This window comes from Chrysochloris asiatica, unplaced genomic scaffold (assembly GCF_000296735.1).
Source record: "Chrysochloris asiatica unplaced genomic scaffold, ChrAsi1.0 scaffold00206, whole genome shotgun sequence".
NCBI lineage: Eukaryota > Metazoa > Chordata > Mammalia > Afrosoricida > Chrysochloridae > Chrysochloris > Chrysochloris asiatica.
Window position 1 is genome coordinate 5,090,283 of NW_006408724.1, and position 19,430 is coordinate 5,109,712.

Consider the following 19,430-nt stretch of genomic DNA (forward strand, 5'->3'; position numbering starts at 1 on the left):
ATGACTTTTTGCTTTCTTCATATATGATGTTCTTGATGTCATCCCACAACTCTTCTGGTCTTTGGTCTTTAGTGTTTAATGTATCAAATCTGTTCTTTAGATGATCTCTAAATTCAAGTGGTATATATTCAAGGTCATATTTTGGCTCTCGTGGACTTGTTTTCATTTTTTTCAGCTTCAGTTTGAATTCGCATATTACTTATTGAAAGTCTGTTCCACAATCTGCCCCTGGCGTTGTTTTGACTGATGATATGGAGCTTTTCTACCGTCTACATAATGGGTGGACTATAAAGGCACAAAGTGAATGGCTTACAAGTTTTCAATAGGGAGTTTAATTTAAGAGTGTACAAGGGAAGGTAGAATCTCCACTGAATAGTTTTCATCTTGTCTAGACAGGTCTGGTGAAAAGAGATGGGGCTAAGATTCATATGATTCAATAGTGAGTAGTTGTTATCATGGCTAATTGTGACTGTCACAACTGTAAAGGAAGAAGTTTTGTAACGGGGGGAGTAGTTAATTTTACAGTCTAGGAAAGATGACACTAGGACCATCAAGGGAGAAAAGCACAAGTGTAATGTAGGAGCCTATCCAGAGAAGCAGTGACCAGAGAAGGAGGCAGAGATGAGGACATGGAGAAATAGAGTAGACTCATGGAAAAAGAAAGGCTGTGTGCTGGAGGCCAGGAAGGAGGCTTGCAGAATGTGCCCTTTGGTTATTTAAATGACTGTATATTACTGAATGTTTTTGTGTACATCTCCCCTTCCCACCCTACCCCCACATTCACACACAAAAAAAAACCCAGAGGGAATAGAAGCAAAAATACTGTTGAATGATGATGCATGGAGGAGATTGTAATTATTGCAATGAAACAATGAGTGTAAAACTGATGTTCTCCCATGTAAACTGTCACTCAATGTACAATTAAATCCTTAAAAAAAAAAAAGAGTGGATCTCTTTAGTAACCCAGGGACTGCCTATAACATCAGAGCATGTGAACCAGGTAATATAATCCCAATATAGTTGGTTTGATGAAGTGTTGTGTCCAATTCTACAGACCACATTTTAAGAGACATTGACATGTGTCACATGAAAGCTTGCCTCATGTGGGCCAGTCAGGGAAACGAAAGATAAAGAACTGGAGAAATGAGGACGTGATTTACATGGCTTCCTCCAGAGAACAAGGATAGGAAATGAATGTAGATGTTAGTTTATATTCACTCAATCTTCGTGCCTCTTCCCACTACAATCTAGCTACTGTTCCCACCACTCCAAAGACACGGTTCTCCCAAGATGCAAAATAATCTTCAAGGGACCTTTCTCAATTCTTATTCTTCTTGGCATCTGGGGAACAGTTCACATGTTGTTTTCACCTTCTATTACCGTGTCTTGTCTTCCACACTACAAAGCCCTCCGAGTTTCCTGCTACACCTCAAGATCTCTCACTCAGCCTCCTTTCTGAGTTTCTCATCCTTTAAATGCTGCTGTTCCTCAGGGTTGCATCCCACTTCTCATCACATACACATCCCACTTCTCATCACATACACGTTCCCCGGTGGCCCAACATACCCTCTGGGCTCCTATCACCACCTCTGCATTGATTTCTCCTAAATGGATTGCTTCAGTTTTTATATTCAACCAACCATTAATCTCCTCTTCTATGTGGAGACACAAAACTAAAATTAAAAAGTGAAATCCAGGTTTAAAATATGGAAAGAACCCTTAAGATTGATTTCTCATCATTGTATGGGCAATATTGCTTTACCCCTCTAAGAAAATGACTATTTCTTTCTCATTGACAATTTTTTTTTCCAAATCTGATGTATTTTATTTTGCCAAGAGAGAAACATAATAAGGGATAAATTTGCTTTCAAATGGGATCTTTACCAACTCATTCATATACCTCTCAGAAAAGCTGGGCACAATGTCTAAACCTCACCTAACCAAGTCCTTTCAGACATTTTAGCCTTGTTAATTCAAAATAACTAAGGCCTGGCTGCAGGAATGGCCATGCAATTGAAACTTAGCTAAGTCATGTTAAAAAAAAAAAAAATCGTTTTAACTAGAAGTTATTAGAACCATGGAAGCTAGATTTTTGTGTTTGTGACTTTACACTCTTTCAATCGTTATTTGTATTTTTAAAATTTTGATCATAGACTAGCCACTGTAGCTATTGTCCTAGTCTTGCCCCTTGGCTTACAGAGATGGAAAAAAAAAAAAAAAAAAAAAAAAAAAAACCTCTCCTCCCTTCTGGCAACTGTACTATTCTTTGGAAAGCTTTGCTGAACTTCTGGTTCTCATTCTGTATTTTGCAGCCTTCTCCATTAATATTGCACAAGAGAAATGTTATACCATAGCATGATAAATACATCATCTATGGAGGGTTTCTAATTAGCTGCTTTGCAGTTATTGGAACAATTTTATGTTTTGTTTTGCTGTTTTAAACAATTTACAAAGACCTCCAAAAATTATCTGATGGACCTTTACAGTTTGCTGCCTGGCTGTGTTGTCATATCGGTTCTGACTCATAGTGACACTACATACCTTTCTCCTGCAGAATGACTGGTGGACTTGAACTGCTGACCTTGCGGTTGGCAGCCCATTGCATAACCCACTATACCACAAGTCTTCTTGAATTGGAATTTACTCCCTGAAAATGTTGTTTAATCTGATTTTTCATTCCACTTTTTTGGCTGAAGCCACCTTTAAAGTCCAGTTTCAAACCATCTTCTTTATAGCTTCCTTTATTGCACGTTATCAAATCACTAGTATAGTGCCTAACATATTGTTATAATGTAAAACTCTGCAAGGTAAAGAGTCTTATTTTGGTTTGTGCTCAAAAGTTGTAGAATCACACTGAATGTGTTACTGAGCTGTTATAAGATCCTAACTGTATACTGGAGTCCTGGTGTGGCACTGTAGGATAAGTACTAGACTGCTAACTGCAAGTTTAATGGTTCAAACCCATCAGCCTCTCCTTGTAAACCCTACACTGGGTCATTATGAGTCAAACCAACTTGACGGCATTTGATAGTAACTGTATAATAAGTGCCTTGTGATAAAATTAGTAGGAGACAGTTCACAGTACCAAAAAGCTCACCATCCTACAGGACATTAGGACACCGTCACAAATGGCCACATTACATAACCAATTACTGTTGCACAGTGTGAACACAGGGCGCTTTGGGAACAACCTTTCCATTTTTACTAAAAATTGAACAATATCTCACCACAAGAAGAAAAGGATGGATTCTCCAGGTAAATGGAATAAGACAAGTATGAAAGAAGATTGTGAAGACCACTGGAACTCTACATCAAAGAAAATGAATTTAAACCATTGCCAAAGACATTAAGGAACTCTAAATCAAAGAAAATGAATTTAAGCCATTGGCAAAGACATTAATAAAGGATATATTTCAGGCTGAAAGGTAACCTGAATCCAGAAGAACAAACTAAGAACAATGAGAGTGGTTTATAACCATAATGGTTAGGGTTCTGTGCCACGTTGACTAGGCCTGGATTCCGGTGGCTTAGCAGTTAAAATGTGACGACACCTAATACAGGCATAGTTAACTCTACAATGAGTGGCTATGAGCAGCCAATTAATCAAAGGGATACTTCCTTGGGGGTGTGGCCTGCTCTTAATATTATAATGGACACATGGGAAAGACTCTGTCTTCTACCTGGGACTCAAAATTGTAACCCATTTCCTTGATAATAAACATGTCTCTTTCTCTCAATACACACACACACACACACACACACACAAATATCTAGGTTTCACTGGAGTCCTATGAGGAACTGTTGGTTAATGCACTGGACTTCAAAGTCATTTGGACTGCAAGATTGGCAGTTCAAGCTCACCAGTTACTCCTCTGAAACCCTATACAGGGTTGCTATGGGTTGAAACCGACTCAACGGCACTTAACAAAAACAATGTTTCACTGATTTTGCTGCTACAGAAAACTCAGCCTAAGACAATAGGAATGAATATAAAATATTCTATGTTGTTGTTGTTAGGGCTGTTGAGTTGGTTCTGACCAGAGTTATGCCAGAATGAAATACTGCCTGATCCTGCCCCATCCTCACAATCGTTGCCATGTTTGAGCCCATTGTTGCAGTCACTGTGCTGGTTCACATCACTGAAGGTCCTCCTCTTTTTTGCTAACCCTTTCCTTTATCAAGCATGACATCCTTCTGAAAGGACTGGTCCCTTCTGATAACATCTGTAAAAGTATGTGAGATGAAGTCTTGCCATCCTCATTTCTAAGGAGATTTCTGGCTGTACTTCTTCTAAAACAAATGTGTTTTCTTTATAGCAGTCCACAGTATATTTGGTATTCTTCTCCAAACCATCATTAGTCCAGGTGTCAAATTTTTGTTTTCTTGATATAACGATATAATCCATACTAAAGACTATAGTCTTTGATCTTCATCAGTTAGTGCATCAAAACCTCTTTACTTTCAGTAAGTTGGGTTATACGCATTTCTCAGGTTGTTAGTGAGTCTTCCTCAAGCCCTGATGGTGCATTTTTCTTCATACATTGCAATTTCTCAGATTATCTGCTCAGCATACAGATTAAATAAATATGTATAAGGATCCAATCCCGATGTGCATCTTTCCTGATTTAAAACCATGTTGAATCCCCTTGTTCTGATTGAACAACTGCCTTTGGGTCTATATACCAGTTCCTCATGAGCACAACTAAGTGTTCTGGAATCCCCATTCTAGGCAACGTTATGCATAATTTGTTCATACAGTCAAATGCCTTTGCACAGTCAACAAAATAAAGGTAAACATCTTTCCGGTATTCTCTGCTCTCAATCAAATTTCATCTGGCATCAACAAAATCCTTCATTCCATATCATATTATAAATCTGACTTAATTTCTGGCCGTTCCCTATCCATGTAGTGCTGTTTCTTTTGAATTATCTTTGGTATAGTTTTACTTGCATGTGATTTAAATGAGATTGTTAGATAATGCCAGAGTCCATTGGATTACCTTTCCTTGGAAAAGGCATGTATATGGATCTCTTCCAGTTGCCTGGCCAGGTTAACTGTCCTCATCTTTCTTGGTATAAACAAGTAATCACTTTCAGGGTTGCATCTACTTGTTGAAACATTTCAGTTGGTATTCCATCAATTCTTGAATCTTGTGTTTTGCCAATACTTTCAGTGCAGCTTGGATTTCTTTCTTTAATATCAGTTGGTTCTCGATCATATGCTTATTCTTTAAATGGATGAATGTTGACTAATTCTTTTGATACAGTGACTCTGTATGTTTCTTTTATCCTTTTTTGATGCTTCCTCTGTCAGTCAATATTTTGCCCGTAGAATCCTTCAATATTGAAAGTTGAGACTTAAATTTTTTTCGGTTTTTTCAACTTGAAAAATGCTTAGCATGTTCTTTCTTTTGGTTTTCTAACTCCTGATCTTTGTCCATTTCATTATAACACTTTGTCTCTTGAGCTGCCCTTTGAAATATCCTGTTCAGCTCTTTTACTTCATTATTTCTTCCTCTTGCTTTAGCTACTCTATATACAAAAGCAAGTTTCAGATTCCCTTCTGAGGTCCTTTTATCCCATTCTGTCTTTCTAATGACATTCTGTACTTGTATGATGTTTTTGATGTTCACAACTCTTAGGTCATTAATGTTCAATGTATGAAATCTAATCTATACATTATACATTTTTCTTCACTTAATTTCTTTCAAAACATAAGATAAAGTAAAAATAAGATCAATTAAATATTGACAGTATAATGCTTATTTTGTTGTTAGGTGCCATCGAGTCGGTACCAACTCATAGTGACCTTATCCACAGCCGAATGAAACACTGCCCAATCCTGGGCCAACCTCACTACTGTTGCCACACTTGAGTCCATCGATGCTGCCACTTGGCCAATCCATCTCATTGGGGGTTTTCCTCTTTTTGTCTGACCCTCCATCTTACCAAACATGATATCCTTTTCCAGTGACTGGTCCCTCCTGACAATATGTCTGAAGTAGGAGAGACGAAGTTTGGCCATCTTGGCCTCCAAGGAGCATAAGTTTGTTCTATATTATATTTTATTTGAATACTAATAAATTAAAGTTCCTGATGAATAGATACTATGTCTATAGTTTCTACATTTTTTAAAAATATAAAGCAGTATTAGTTTAAGAACAACAAAATATCCTTTAAAAACAGGGATTAACCATATAGTCAGGGCTTCACAAAGTCTTTCCAAAAATGGTATGTTTTCTTTGTTTTGGAATTTAAAAAAGTGTAAGTTTCTTTACCAGTTCTTCGCAGAATTGGTAAAAAGATGGTTAAGAAAATTTTACAGTGATAAAGTAATCTTTCTTGAGAGTAAGACCTCAAAATCGCGAGGACAGAAAAAGTAGAGTAGGTGGGAAATATCCTAATGTTTTAAGAAAGAATACTTATCATTTCAGGAAACATTTTTAGTGAAAGCATAATACGTGGAGATTCACAAAGTTAATACACTTAAACTAAGTGCCTAATTTATCAATCTATATCTTTAAAGGAGTCCTGGTGTGGTGTTGTGGGTTAATGCATCAGACTGCAAAGCCGTTTGAACTGCAAGGTCAGCTGTTCAAATTCACTAGCTGCTCCTCAGAAAGTCTATATAGGGTCACTATGGGTCAGGACCAACTCAATGGCACTTAACAACAATAAATATTTTTAAAAGGTGTATATATGCACATGTTAGCAAAAAAAAAAAAAGAATTTGAAAAATTGCTTTTTAAAAATAGAATACATTATGAAAATAGCAGATTATGTCCCTGTGGTTCAGTGAATTACTTGATATGGCTCTCTTCTAGACACAGTCTTTATAACTCCCACCAAATGTGGGACCATGCAAATTGAGTGTATGGGATTTTAACATGGATTAGTCAGTTTTCCCTTCCTGCTGGGTTTTAAATGAGTCATCTCAGAAGCAGGAAGCAGACATCTTACTACCATCAAGGTAGAATAGCCAGGAATGGAGTGTGTCCTTTGGACCCCAAGAAACCTGTGCATGGGACCACTTCCATCCAGGAGACTGAGAGCTGTGATACAAGAGAGCAGCTGAGGAGTGGTAGATGAGCAGCCGCAGAATCAAGAGTCAGAGTACGAGATAGAGCTGTGGGCTACTTGATCCACAGAGGGAGTAAAGTTGAGCACCTTCAGACAGGAGGTTTGCTTACTAAATGCGGTAACTCCAGGCACTTCATCGAGGGCATTAGGTTTGTTGACCCACAAAGCTATAGCTGAGTACCTTCTGGAGTGGAGGCTAAGGAGAAGTAAGTACCCTTTGGGCCTCCGTCAGCAGCTCTGAAAGAGCTTTGTAAGGTAACACTATCTAAGATGGACAGCACCCAAGGAGTCACAATGGTGAGAGGCCAAGCACAGAGTGAGGCCTGCCTGGGGCATGGCTGAGCAAAAGCGTTCCTGACTGTGTTCTGAGCGTTTCTGATCCTGAATTGTAACTTTCTAACTTCCCTATCCACCGCTCACCTGTCAAAGTGTCCTATTATGGTGGCTGTGTGTTTCTGTGATGCTGGAAGCTATTCCACTGGTATTTTGAATGCCTGCCGTGTCACCCATGGTGAACAGGTTTCAGCTAAGAGACTAGGAAGAAGGAGAGGCTGACCACTTATGAATATTTAGCCACTGAAAACCTTATTAATAGCAGTACCACCCTGTCAAATAGCACCAGAATATTGCATATGGAAACATGAATAGCCCCAGAATATTGCACACTTTATTATAATATTTGACTTGGTCTTCTCAAGTTGCCCTTTGAAATTTTCAGTTACACTCAGTTACCTCGTCATTTCTTGCATTTGCTAAAGCATCTCTACACTGGAGATCAAGATTCAGAATCTCTTCTTACATCTATTTTGGTTATTTTCTTCTTTCTTGTCTTTTTAATGACCTTTTGCTTTCTTCCTTTATGATGCTCTTGATGTCATCCCACAGTTCTTTTGGTTTTCACTCATTAGTATTTAACGCATCAAATTTGTTCTTGAGATGGTCTTTAAATTCAGTTGGGATATGTTCAAGGTCATATTTTGGCTCTCATGGACTTTAAACTTCCTTCAGCTTCAGCTTGAATTTGCATATGTGCAATTGATCACCACTCATGGAAGCAGCAGTCAAAAAAGCAAGTGACGTATTGCGTTAGGCAAATCTGCTGCACAAGGCCTTTTGAAAATGTTTGAGACTGAAGATGTCAGTTTGAGAACTAAAGTGCACTTTACTTAAGCCATGACATTTTCAGTAGCCTCATATGAAAGTGGAAGTTGGACAATGAATAAGGGAGATTGCAGAAAAATTAAAGCATTTGAGTTATGGCATTGGAGAGGAATATTAAACATATCATGGACTTTCAAAAGCACAAACAAAACTGTGTTGAAAAACGTACAACCAGAATGCTGATTGTTGTTGTTGTAAAAAAAACCAAGCACATGGCCATACTTTGTCTCTCGAACTTAAGGACATGTTCTTAGGAGGGATCATTCCCTGGAGAAGGACATCATGCTTGGTAAAGTGGAGGGTCAGTAACAAAGTAGGAGATCCCCAAGATTATGGATTGTCACAAAGGCAGCAGCAATGGGATCAAGCTTAACAACGATTGTGAGATGGCACAGGCCTGGGCAGTGTTTAGTCTGTTGTGTGTAAGGTCACTATGAGTCAGAGCCAACTCAATGGCACCTAAAAACAACAACAAGAGCTTCCCTAATAAACCCCATAATCATGAGTATCGTCTGTGAGTTCTGTGTTACCACTGCAATGAATTATTGAACCTAACAGATAGGTAGAGAGTGCCAAAGCAGGGAAAGCTGGTGTTAGAATTGGTAAAGAAATTGGAGCGTGGAGTCATGTGTTCTGAATGAAGTGAGTACTGAATGAAATTCAAGATACCTAAATATTTTCTGAGCTCTTATTTTTAGAGAACAAACCTAAAAGCAACCAACAAATATAGAGGTTCTCTTTCTAGTTCTGTATAAGTTATATAATATGAAGCCAAGCACTCTGGAAATTGCACTGAAACCTAAAACATACATTACTCTTTATGCATATAATTTAATAGATTCCATACCCTTTTATTAAGGTGGTACAGTGAAAGAGGGATGAAACATGTGTCTTCAATTACTATGAGTGGTTGGTGTAATAAGATATGTAGGGCAGAGTTAGGGCTTCAATTCTGAAAAGCACGATGACTTCTAGCATGGATTGTTCACCTTAATCTAAAAACCCAGTGATTTACTTAGCAGTTTCAGAGTATTGTTGTTAAATGCTGTTGAGTCGGTTCAGACTCACAGTGACCTTGTGTAGAATTTCTGAGGAGTGGCTGGTGACCACAACTTGCAGTTCAAAATGACCTCGTGATTATTTTGCACAGTGCCACACCAGGATTCCTAGCTTCAGAATACATAGCTTCAGAATACATACCTCTAAATAGTCTGCAGAGCAGTTGATGTGATTTTCTAATTCAAATGCCAGAAACGTGTAGTTCACAGTGTTGCCACTTGTTGCTTGGATGGTCCAGTTGCAACGTTGATTGGCATAATAAGGATATGGATAATGTATACTCTCCAAAATGCCGTAAGTTCCATTGACAATCACCACGTTCTCACATACTGAAAAAAAATAACCATAATTGTTAAAAACCACTAGATTCTTACACACGCACATATATACATATATATACATATATATACATATATACATATATATATATACACATATATATATATGTGTGTATATATATGTTGTTGTTGTTGTTAAGTACCGTCGAGTCAGTTCCGACCCATAGCGACCCTGTACAAGGTTTCCGAGGGTGTAAATCTTTACGGGAGTAGAAAGCCTCATCTTTCTCCCGCGGAGTGGCTGGTAGTTTCGAACCACTGACCTTAAGGTTCGCAGCCCGATTCGTAACCACTACGCTACCAGAGCTCCTTTATATCATATACATACATAACATAATTGCTTCAAGATATAAGTTGATTTTCATTTTTATAAAGGGAAAATCTGACTTAAATATATATTCCTTTATCTTTTAATTTCATTTTCCACAGTCTTTTTGAAGCTCCCTCATATATCTATACCTATCTGGAGTCCTGGTGTGGCGCTGTGGGCTAATTAATGTGCCAGACTGCAAAGCCATTTGAACTGCAAGGTCAGCAGCTCAAGCTTACCAGCTGCTCCTTGGAAACCCTACACAGGGTTGCTCTGGGTTGGAATCGACTTGATGGCATTTCACAACAAAATATATACATCCATCTGTCTATTGATTTATACACACACATATATATTGCTAAGTGCCATTGAGTCATTTCTGACTCATAAAGACCCTATATAAGATTTCTGAAGAGCAGCTGGTAAGCTTGAATTGCCGACCTTGCGGTTCAAACCGACCAGAGCCACACCAGGGCTACTCCGAGGGAGAAAGATGAGGCTTTCGGATCCTGCAAAGATTTAATCAGATCCCACAAAAATTTAAAGCGCTGGTAACTTATAAAGGGTCTCTATGAGTCAGAACCAACTCAACGGCACTTAACAACTATATATATATATATGATGTTTGTTAACAGAAATGTACTAAACATTCTGTGCTTCTGTTTTTCCAAGTTCAACATTTGCAAGGGCCAGAAATCCTGACATTTAAATTCACCAGTTTAAAAACACAAAGTACTATGTGAATGCAAAAAAATGAGTAACTGTGTAGTCATTTGTTAAACATTCAAAAGTCAGCATGAAATTCACAATAAAGTCTCCATTATTCCTCTCATTAGTCATCAGAAGATACCAAAATAACAGAGGTAGCATAAAGGATTTAAAGAAGAGAAGAAAACTTTAAATTCTAAAAAAGGCTTTAATCCAATGGCAGCATTTTCATGAGCTGAGTTTTCAACAAAACTGTTCACTACCCAAATCAAACCCACGCTAGTACTAGGAGTAAATGTCAAATTCAGTCAACCTTGCACAAAGCATATGCATGCCTTTGCTAATCTCTGTCATACTGTCATTGTGATGTGCATTGAGAACAAATGGGAAAATGACATTATATGGAAAGAATTATCTTTGAAAAACATGGTTCTTAGATGCATTTCTACTATAACGCTGCTTTCTGACTTGTGACTGGGAGGTCGCTAGTAAACTTTTGTTGGAAATTTATAAATTTGTGTTTCTTCAGAGCCTTTCTTTGCTGGAACAGGAGAGATGTTCAAACCATTGCTCTTAGAAAATCCGAATTTCATCCACAAAAGTTTTCTAAAGAATAAAATAAGTGTGCTGGTTTAGAAGCTGATGAGAAGTTATCCGCAAACAATATGTCTCTCAGCTGCTAGGGTCAAAAGAGAGCAGATGAAAATATATTCCAGTAAATTATCTGCAAGTCTCTAATTTCAAATGCCAACATTTACAGAAAATCTCACTGGTTAGGCATGGTTTTACTTTTAAGGATCTACATGTGCTAATACACTGCTTCAATGTTCTGAAATTTTGAGAGAAAAAAAATCTCACCAGACTAAAAAGAAAAGGAAGGGATCTTGAATAAGCAATGTAATTGTAACCAAAAACCATGTTAACAAAGCAGTAACAAAATTAGCAACACCACTGTATTGTTCAGCCAACCAGATGAAGTGCTAATAGAACTTTGGAAAACTTTTCATGCACTAATGATGGGCTTCAGAAGAACAAGAACTGTATGTTATTATTTAGACCCAATTTTCAAAATGATTTAGAATTCAGCCTGAATTCTACATGGGAATGAATGGGATCTTAGAATTTACATACAGTAAGGATTAAACATGTATATATCTTTAATTAAACCAAAGAGATACTGTATATCCAGAATAAAATTGTGTGACTGTCCAACTCCATTTTTAGAAAATTGAATTAAAATTATGAATACATTTAAATTTAATAGTACAAGGAACTGTACTTTGAAAAACACAAGTACAGTCTGTATTATATAAAATAAATTCAAGGAAGCCTTGTTTCCTTGAATTTCTATGTTAAAACTAACTGCAAAAAGTATTTCATTCCAGACTGAAAAGTGAACTTCAGAGATCGTCTAATTTAATTTCTTCATTGTAGACATATAACTACAGTAAGAACAAACCCCAGACCGCTGACTTTTTTATACAATGCTCCTTTAATTCCACCCTGTTGCCTTATTTAGAAGGAGCTCTGGTGGTGCTGTGGTATACTGGGGTGCTAACGGCAAGATCAGAAGTTCAAACTCATCAGCAGCTCTGCAGGAGAAAGATGACATTGTCTGCCCCTGTGAAGATGTCCAGTCTCAGAAATCCTATATAGGGTCACTAGGAGTCAGAACGACCTCCAGGGCAGTGGGTGGACCTCATGAGGAAAGCAGCTTTTAAAATTATATCTCTACAATGACCAGATTCCTCCACTGTAATTCTTCAGACCATAATTTCTCTTTAATAAAATTGAGGTACATTTTAGGGAACAGGACAAAAAAAATGGTGTAGGAGACTGCTATGTTCAGTGGAATAATGTCCAATTAGAAGACATAGGACAATGTTTGCCACAAATGGAAGACTACTGATAATTACCTTATTACATTAACCTTTAGCTGAATGGCAACTATCTCAGTATACCAAATATTCTTCTGTTTCTATAGCTTACAGATATTAATTACATTAAATTAAAGTAAATATATAAGCATTTTTCTGTAAAACAAAGTCAAATTTTTTCATATAAATAAGATAAAATTTGTTTCCATTGCTTAAACCAATGGATTATATTCATTTCAATTTGCTTTATCAAGAGTTTGAGGCTACTACAGGCACCGAGCAGCCAATACTTACTCTGTCTATAGCTGGCCAGGAAGCCACCTCCTTGTTGACCTTCATTTGTCCTCAGTTTTAAAGACATGCTGTCTCCAGTAGAACGGATACGAGGTGGTTTCTTATCCCCACAAAGCTGAGTTAGCAGATGAGAGTTGGTGCTTGGGCCATCATATACCTTTAAAACAAAACAAAACAAAACATTTTAAATGTCGACAAATGCAGCTACAGACATTATCTTAAGGACTCTGTAACACACACGATAAAGCAAAACAAAACACCAGTTGCTGTTGAATCAACTCTGACTCATGGTGACCCTACGTATGGGGTAGAACTGTGCTCCATAGGATTTTCAATGGCTAACTTTCAAAATACATAATGAGGTCTTTCTTCTGAAGTACATCTGCAAGGACTTTAACCACCAACTTTGGCTTAGTGGCCAATTACATTAAACCTTCCAGAGACTACAAATCCATGAGAAGTGGAACATAACTACATACAACAAAAGAAGAGTCCAGAAGTTTTTAGGTTTGTTTTTGTAAAATATTTTGTTTTAAGTATACAAGTAGACTTCACAAACTTCAAGGAAAAATAGAATTGAAAGAAAGTAGTTTCCCCATGAACTTTTGAAATGCCTTTGTGCTTAAATGTTTATTTACATTTAGTCATGGGTATGAGTTGGAATCGACTCGATGGTGCTTAACAAAAACAAGGTATAGCATAAGTGTGTGAACATGATTTAATAAATATTTTGAGGCCATAATAAATATCAATTGTCCCCTTGCTTTTGATTCCATAGTTTATCATTTATGACACATGAATACATTGTTTTTTCTTTGCTTTCCTTTTTTAAAAATTCACTGGGGAATTACTAATTTTGTAAAAAGTCCCATTTTGATGACTTCAGCTATCTTTTTAAATTTTCCAAATATAGTCAGTCCCCTGACTATGAATGAGCTCTGTTCCTAAATGTCTTTGAGCCAACAACAGGCTCAAAGCCTTTTCAATAATATAAAAGCTGCATGTGCAAAGCTAAAGAGGATAGAGAGAAACACTGTTAACTCTGGTATATGGATGGGATTATAATCAATGTAATGAAACAAGTTATATGAATGGTTGAATGTGAAACTGATGTTGCGCCCTGTAAACTTTCACTCAATCCACAATAAAAACCTTAAAATAAAAAAAAAAAAAAAAAAAGCTGCATGTGCAACAAATTAATTTATTGTGAATAGGGATTTGTTTGGAGTCCTAGTGTGGTGCTGTGAGTTAACACACCAGACTGAAGAGCCTTTTAAACTGCAAGGTCGGGGGTTCAAGCTCACCAGCTGCTCCTTAGAAGCCCTATATGGGGCCGCTGTGGGTTGGAACCGACTCAATGGCAACAACAATAACAGGGATTAGTTCAATCTTTTCAAAGTGAAGGCAAATGTACACAATGTTAAAGGGAAAGCAGGAGTTGTCGGTAAGTCAGATGTTTGTAACTTGGGGATTGCTTGTAGTCAAATTTCATAGTATATATACAAAGATGGGGCTGTCTGCTTCCACAAAGATGTGCAGTCTTGGAAATCCAGTGTCGGGTCACTATGAGTTGGGGTCAACTCAATGGCAGTGGGTTAGGATTCAAATAGAAATTATGTAGATAATAAGTATGTTAAATCAATAACCCCTTTGGGGATATTTTGACCATGTTCTCATCGTCCATATTCAAAATAATTTAAATAGTGTACTCATGCTACCTTGGAAGATTGTCATTTTCCTCAACTTTTCTTGGTTGTCTATTTTGTTTAAAATTTTTATGTAGATGTTCTGTTTAAATGTTCCCCTTTCCTGAGTCTCAGAAATAAAAATCAGCACATTCTGTGCATTAGGTACAATAGGAGCAGTCAATAACACAATGGAAACATTATGCTTACAGCTAGATAATCCAAAGTGCAGTTTGGATGATACTCCAAGTGGAAGTCTTTGAATTCCAGTTCAAACAGGCTTCCATGACTGGATTTCAACCACCAGTAACATTCAGAGCTGTGGTAATATGGCATCGGGTAGTTGGGAGACATGAAGATGCCGCTGGGAGTTGTCAGATTGCCACCACAACCTATAGAGGAAAGAGATAAAATGATACTTATCTTTTCCTTCCTATTAAAATGGAATCTTGTCAATGATACTGTGACTCTCTTTTTAAACCAAGTTGAAAAGTAAAGCTAAAGGAAGAAAATGAGTTTGCCTATACTCCCAAACTCACAGTATCCTGGGAACTAGAATGTTTACCCTTACATGTTCAGAAACATTTACAGTGTTGAAGTTTATTACAAATAGTGATGGCAAAACCAACTGGAAAAACAATGGACAAGTGATAGAGTATGACAACTGAAGAGTCAGGAAAACAAATCAGATCAGATGCTAAGCATATACAACTCTTTGTTAATTACCTGTTGCTGACCCATCCCAGTTAGCTGAGAATCCAGACCTTGAGTCAAATACGTCACTCTTAAACTTGAGCCATAGTTTGTTACTATGAGAGATGATTATTGGAGGCAGATTTGAGCCACAATATATTCCAAGGGATGGTGAATTTTCATAACCTCCGTCTCTGTAACACAACATATATGACAAATTACTAAGTTAAGGATAATATACTGTATAAACAATTGACAAAATTTTAATTTTAGTATTACAAATAGGTCAAGTTATGACAACAATATGCTCTCAAAATAATCTAAAGAATATACTCCAGTTTTTAATCTTTTACTTCATTAAAAAATTTAATAAAGAACAACCATCATCTATGGTTGGCATGACATTTTACAAGACCAAATGCAAATTAAGAAAATGTGTTTCATTTTCATCCTGTCAAATAAAAACCTTCTGCAAATGTGTCAAAGAACACAGAATAAAGAAGCTATACTTATTAACAGTATAAACAAATTTACTTAATTATAAAGAGTACCATAAACATTTTCCATTAGGAATTTTTCAAAATTTAATATTTTATAGGATAAAACTTATTTTAATTGTTCCTGTAGCACTTTCCTGACTTCTTCCTTATTTTTCTCAACTCCACTGTAAAGTGTTTTGATACATTTTATAATCATTTTTTGGAATTCCTTCTCAGGCATTTCCAAGGCCTGCCCTCCTTCCAGAATGGAGTACAGGTCTACTTCTAGGTCATTTGACTCAGACATTTTATCTTGTTTCTGGACATGTGCTGATATTGGTCATCTGTTTTTGCTTTTAGGACATATTTAGTGTTTAACTGTGGCCTTAATACTTAATTGAGTGTGTGTTTTGTTATTTTTTATGCTTTCTGATTGCCTCCAAGTAGATGTGATCAGGAGGTGGGCTTCCCTTTTCACTCTTCTTATTGCTTAACTCAGAGTAATTTTCTCAGGTGTTGTCTGCCTCCCTGGTGTATGGCAACTGGTATTGGTTCTTGCCTGGATTATAGGTTTTTTAATAGGGTGTGACTGTAGCTTGACTATATGGCAGCAATTGCTGACTCTTCTTGGGTAATATAGGGTGAGGAAGAGTCCCCCAAAGGTAAAAGGGAGAACAAAAAACAACAAAACAGGAACAGCAAAACAAAATGAAACAAAACAAAAACACCAAAAAACAAAACAAAACAAAAAACTAGATTGGATACTGTAGTCTATAATCACAGAAGAGGGAGAGGAGAGAGAGAGACGAGAAAAGAAAAAAAAATCTTTAGCTTAATATGAGTATGACTTTAATATCCTCTTACAGCTTCTTGCCTTCAAGACTGCCTGAGAGATTTCAAGATGCCACTGTTGGTTGTTATGCTGTACCTCAGGATTTAATTTTCGGTTGTTTTGTTTTTAAACTCTCTCTCCCTCCCCACACCCCTTGTTCTGGCCTTACCCTATTAATAAACACTTTAGGACTGGCTGTGGACGTTTTGAGCTGCCTGCCGTTTTAAATGCTGCGAGTATCTGTGCGCATGTGTGGCAGAAGAACCCACCAGTGGTGGGGGTGGGACTGTCTACTAGCTCAGGCACCCCCTCTAGTCACCAGAATGGAGGTGTGCAAACAGTGTGGGACCAATGAACAGATTAAAAAAAAAAAAAAAAAAATCAGAACAAAGCAAAAACCCACAAAGTGTATTGTCCACCTTTGCTCCTAGGTTCTTACGGCATTATTCTGTTGTGGGTCGGCTTGCTCCCCAGCTTGGTCTTGCTGTTTGGTCTCACCCAAGTTGTTGGCTCTGGGCCACTGAGCCCAGCAGTTTCTAAAGTACAAGAATTCTTCCTTCTGCTGCAAGTTCCACTAGCTATAAGCCTTCAAAGTTTTAAATATTCCTAGATACGTGGTTCGGAGTTTTGGAGCTCTTCCCTGAACCCACTTCACCTGGTATTCTATGGTATTGCTAACAGAGATCTTCACTGCACCTCTACCCTATCTGCCATCAAGCCCCGCGTCCAAAACATATTTAAAAATATTATAATATTCCAGATTTTTGGTTGTTATATGGGTGAATATTTTGATGTGTATATTTTCATCACAATATTTTTTTAATTTCAGAGTTTTGAAATACCAAATGCAGAGCAATTACATAAATACATGCTAAAATCAGTTTCCGTGTGTCCTGGTCTAATTCAACAGAATATAATGATCCCAAGAATTGATAGTATATAAATTAACTTCCTTTACCTTAAATACAACTATTTTAATACCTTTTTTTTTTTTTATGCCAAATAATGAAAGAAAAAAAAATTCACAAACTTAGCTTCTTCTCATTTGGACACAAAAGATCTTGGGGAACCCTTCATTTAAGATTGCTATCTGACCATCATTTTTGTGTTATAATTAGACTTAATGATCAAAGAACAACCTGAAATGTAAATTGACTTTACATAAAGAAAGCATAAATTCAATAATGCCAAGCATCTAATTTGAGTGTAGTAGATCCTTTGTTTACTCAGCCCAAATAAAATCTGTGGCTTGTTTTCAGTTATTCCCAATAGAAGACTCACTGCAAACAACCACTGAATTTATCTCCTGCAAGAAAGCACATACAGTGTCATCATCACCTAAAGGTCAGCAGTTCAAACCCACCAACCACTCTTTGGATACCCTACACAGGGTCCATATGAGTCAGAACTGACTCAAATGCACTTAACAACACTAACCACCCAAAGTACACAGCAGACAGTTTCACAGAATATTTCCATAATTTTTTCTTACTCTTCCTAGATGTGAATAAAAAAGGATTATGATGAAATAAATAAAGTTGCTTACCTGATTTCCACAAAATCTGCACAATGACCACTTGCTTCCTCCAAAGAGAAGTCTGTGAATTGCAATGAAATCTGTTGGCTGGTTCCCACCGTGATCCTATAAATGCATTCCCAGTTGTTGGGGTAATTATTGGGGAAGTTTGGAGAAGTGAGTGTTCCAGATTCAGTTGTATAGTCTTGTAAGCATGCTATGAAATAAGATAGACATCATCACAATAGAGAAATTAGAAAACATTGTGCTACATTGACAATATTCAGTAATATGTTGTTATTAAGTGCTGTCTAATTGGTTCTGACTCATAGCAACCTTGTATAGGGTTTCTAAGAGAGACTGGTGGGTTTGAACCACTAACTTCATGGTTAGCAGTCCAGTACTTATACTATAGCACAACACCAGGGCACCATGTATACCTTCAGTAATATGTACTTTATCAATTTCTGCCAATAATTTTCTGTGGGTCATTCTGGAGTATTCTAAGAATTATTTTATTTCAAAAAATGTCTTAAGATCTCAAAGGCAAATAATAATAATAAAGCAATGTAGAAGAATGTGTTACATAATTGGATCTTGTGTTATAAATTTTCTAATTCAGTCAAATTGGTCTAAGTCTTAAAAATTAGCCTCGAATACAGAAATTGATACACTTAGATCCTAGAATTGATTTAGTTGTGCTTCTTTTCACAACCTTCATTTAAAATGGTTATCACCAAAGCATGCATTTATAAGAAATAAGAAAGCATGTACCTCAGTCATGGGAGAAAAATAGGAGAAGAAAGTATGACATCAGAGTAATTTTGAACTCAAACCCTACTCAAACATTGTCAAAGTATGCAAACTTGGGCAAGTTAAATTTGCTTCCCTGAGCCTCAGTTTCCTTGTGTACAGGTGTGGTGTTATTGGTTAATGTGCCAGACTGCAAAGCCATTAGTACTGCAAGATCTGTGATTCAAGCTCACCAGTCGCTCCTTGGAAACCCTATACAGGATCACTATGGGTTGGAACCGACTCGACAGCACTTAACAACAACAACAATAACAGCAACAAAACAGAGACGGTAACGAGTTTTCATTAGAGACATAAGGGTTAGAGGTGATATAATGTGCTAAACAAATGGTAGTAATTATCACTGTTAAGGAGCTTTGGTAATGTAGTGGTTACGAGTTGGGCAGCTAACCTCAAGGTCAACGCTTTGAAACTACCAGTCTTCTCTTATAAAGATTTAAAGTTTCGGCAACCCAATGCAGGGTCCCTATGAGACAGAGCCAACACCAGGCACACAACCACCACCACCACTAGTTATCACTCTGATGGGAATAGTGGCTCCATACACTAAGCACTAGACTACAAACTACAAGGTCCTCATTCAAG

General features: G+C 37.1%; 1 protein-coding gene across 1 annotated transcript in view; it reads right to left on the bottom strand.

Annotated features, from left to right (window-relative positions):
• The window catches only part of CUBN (cubilin (intrinsic factor-cobalamin receptor)), a 384,343-nt gene that overhangs the window by 248,296 nt on the left and 116,617 nt on the right, over positions 1-19,430 (bottom strand). Inside the window, exons 23-27 of the mRNA XM_006872611.1 lie at positions 18,063-18,249; positions 15,239-15,399; positions 14,723-14,904; positions 12,828-12,984; positions 9,442-9,629 (exon numbers count right to left, since the gene is read on the bottom strand). Coding sequence (XP_006872673.1) covers positions 9,442-9,629; positions 12,828-12,984; positions 14,723-14,904; positions 15,239-15,399; positions 18,063-18,249 — 875 coding nt within the window. The remainder of the gene's footprint in view (positions 1-9,441; positions 9,630-12,827; positions 12,985-14,722; positions 14,905-15,238; positions 15,400-18,062; positions 18,250-19,430) is intronic.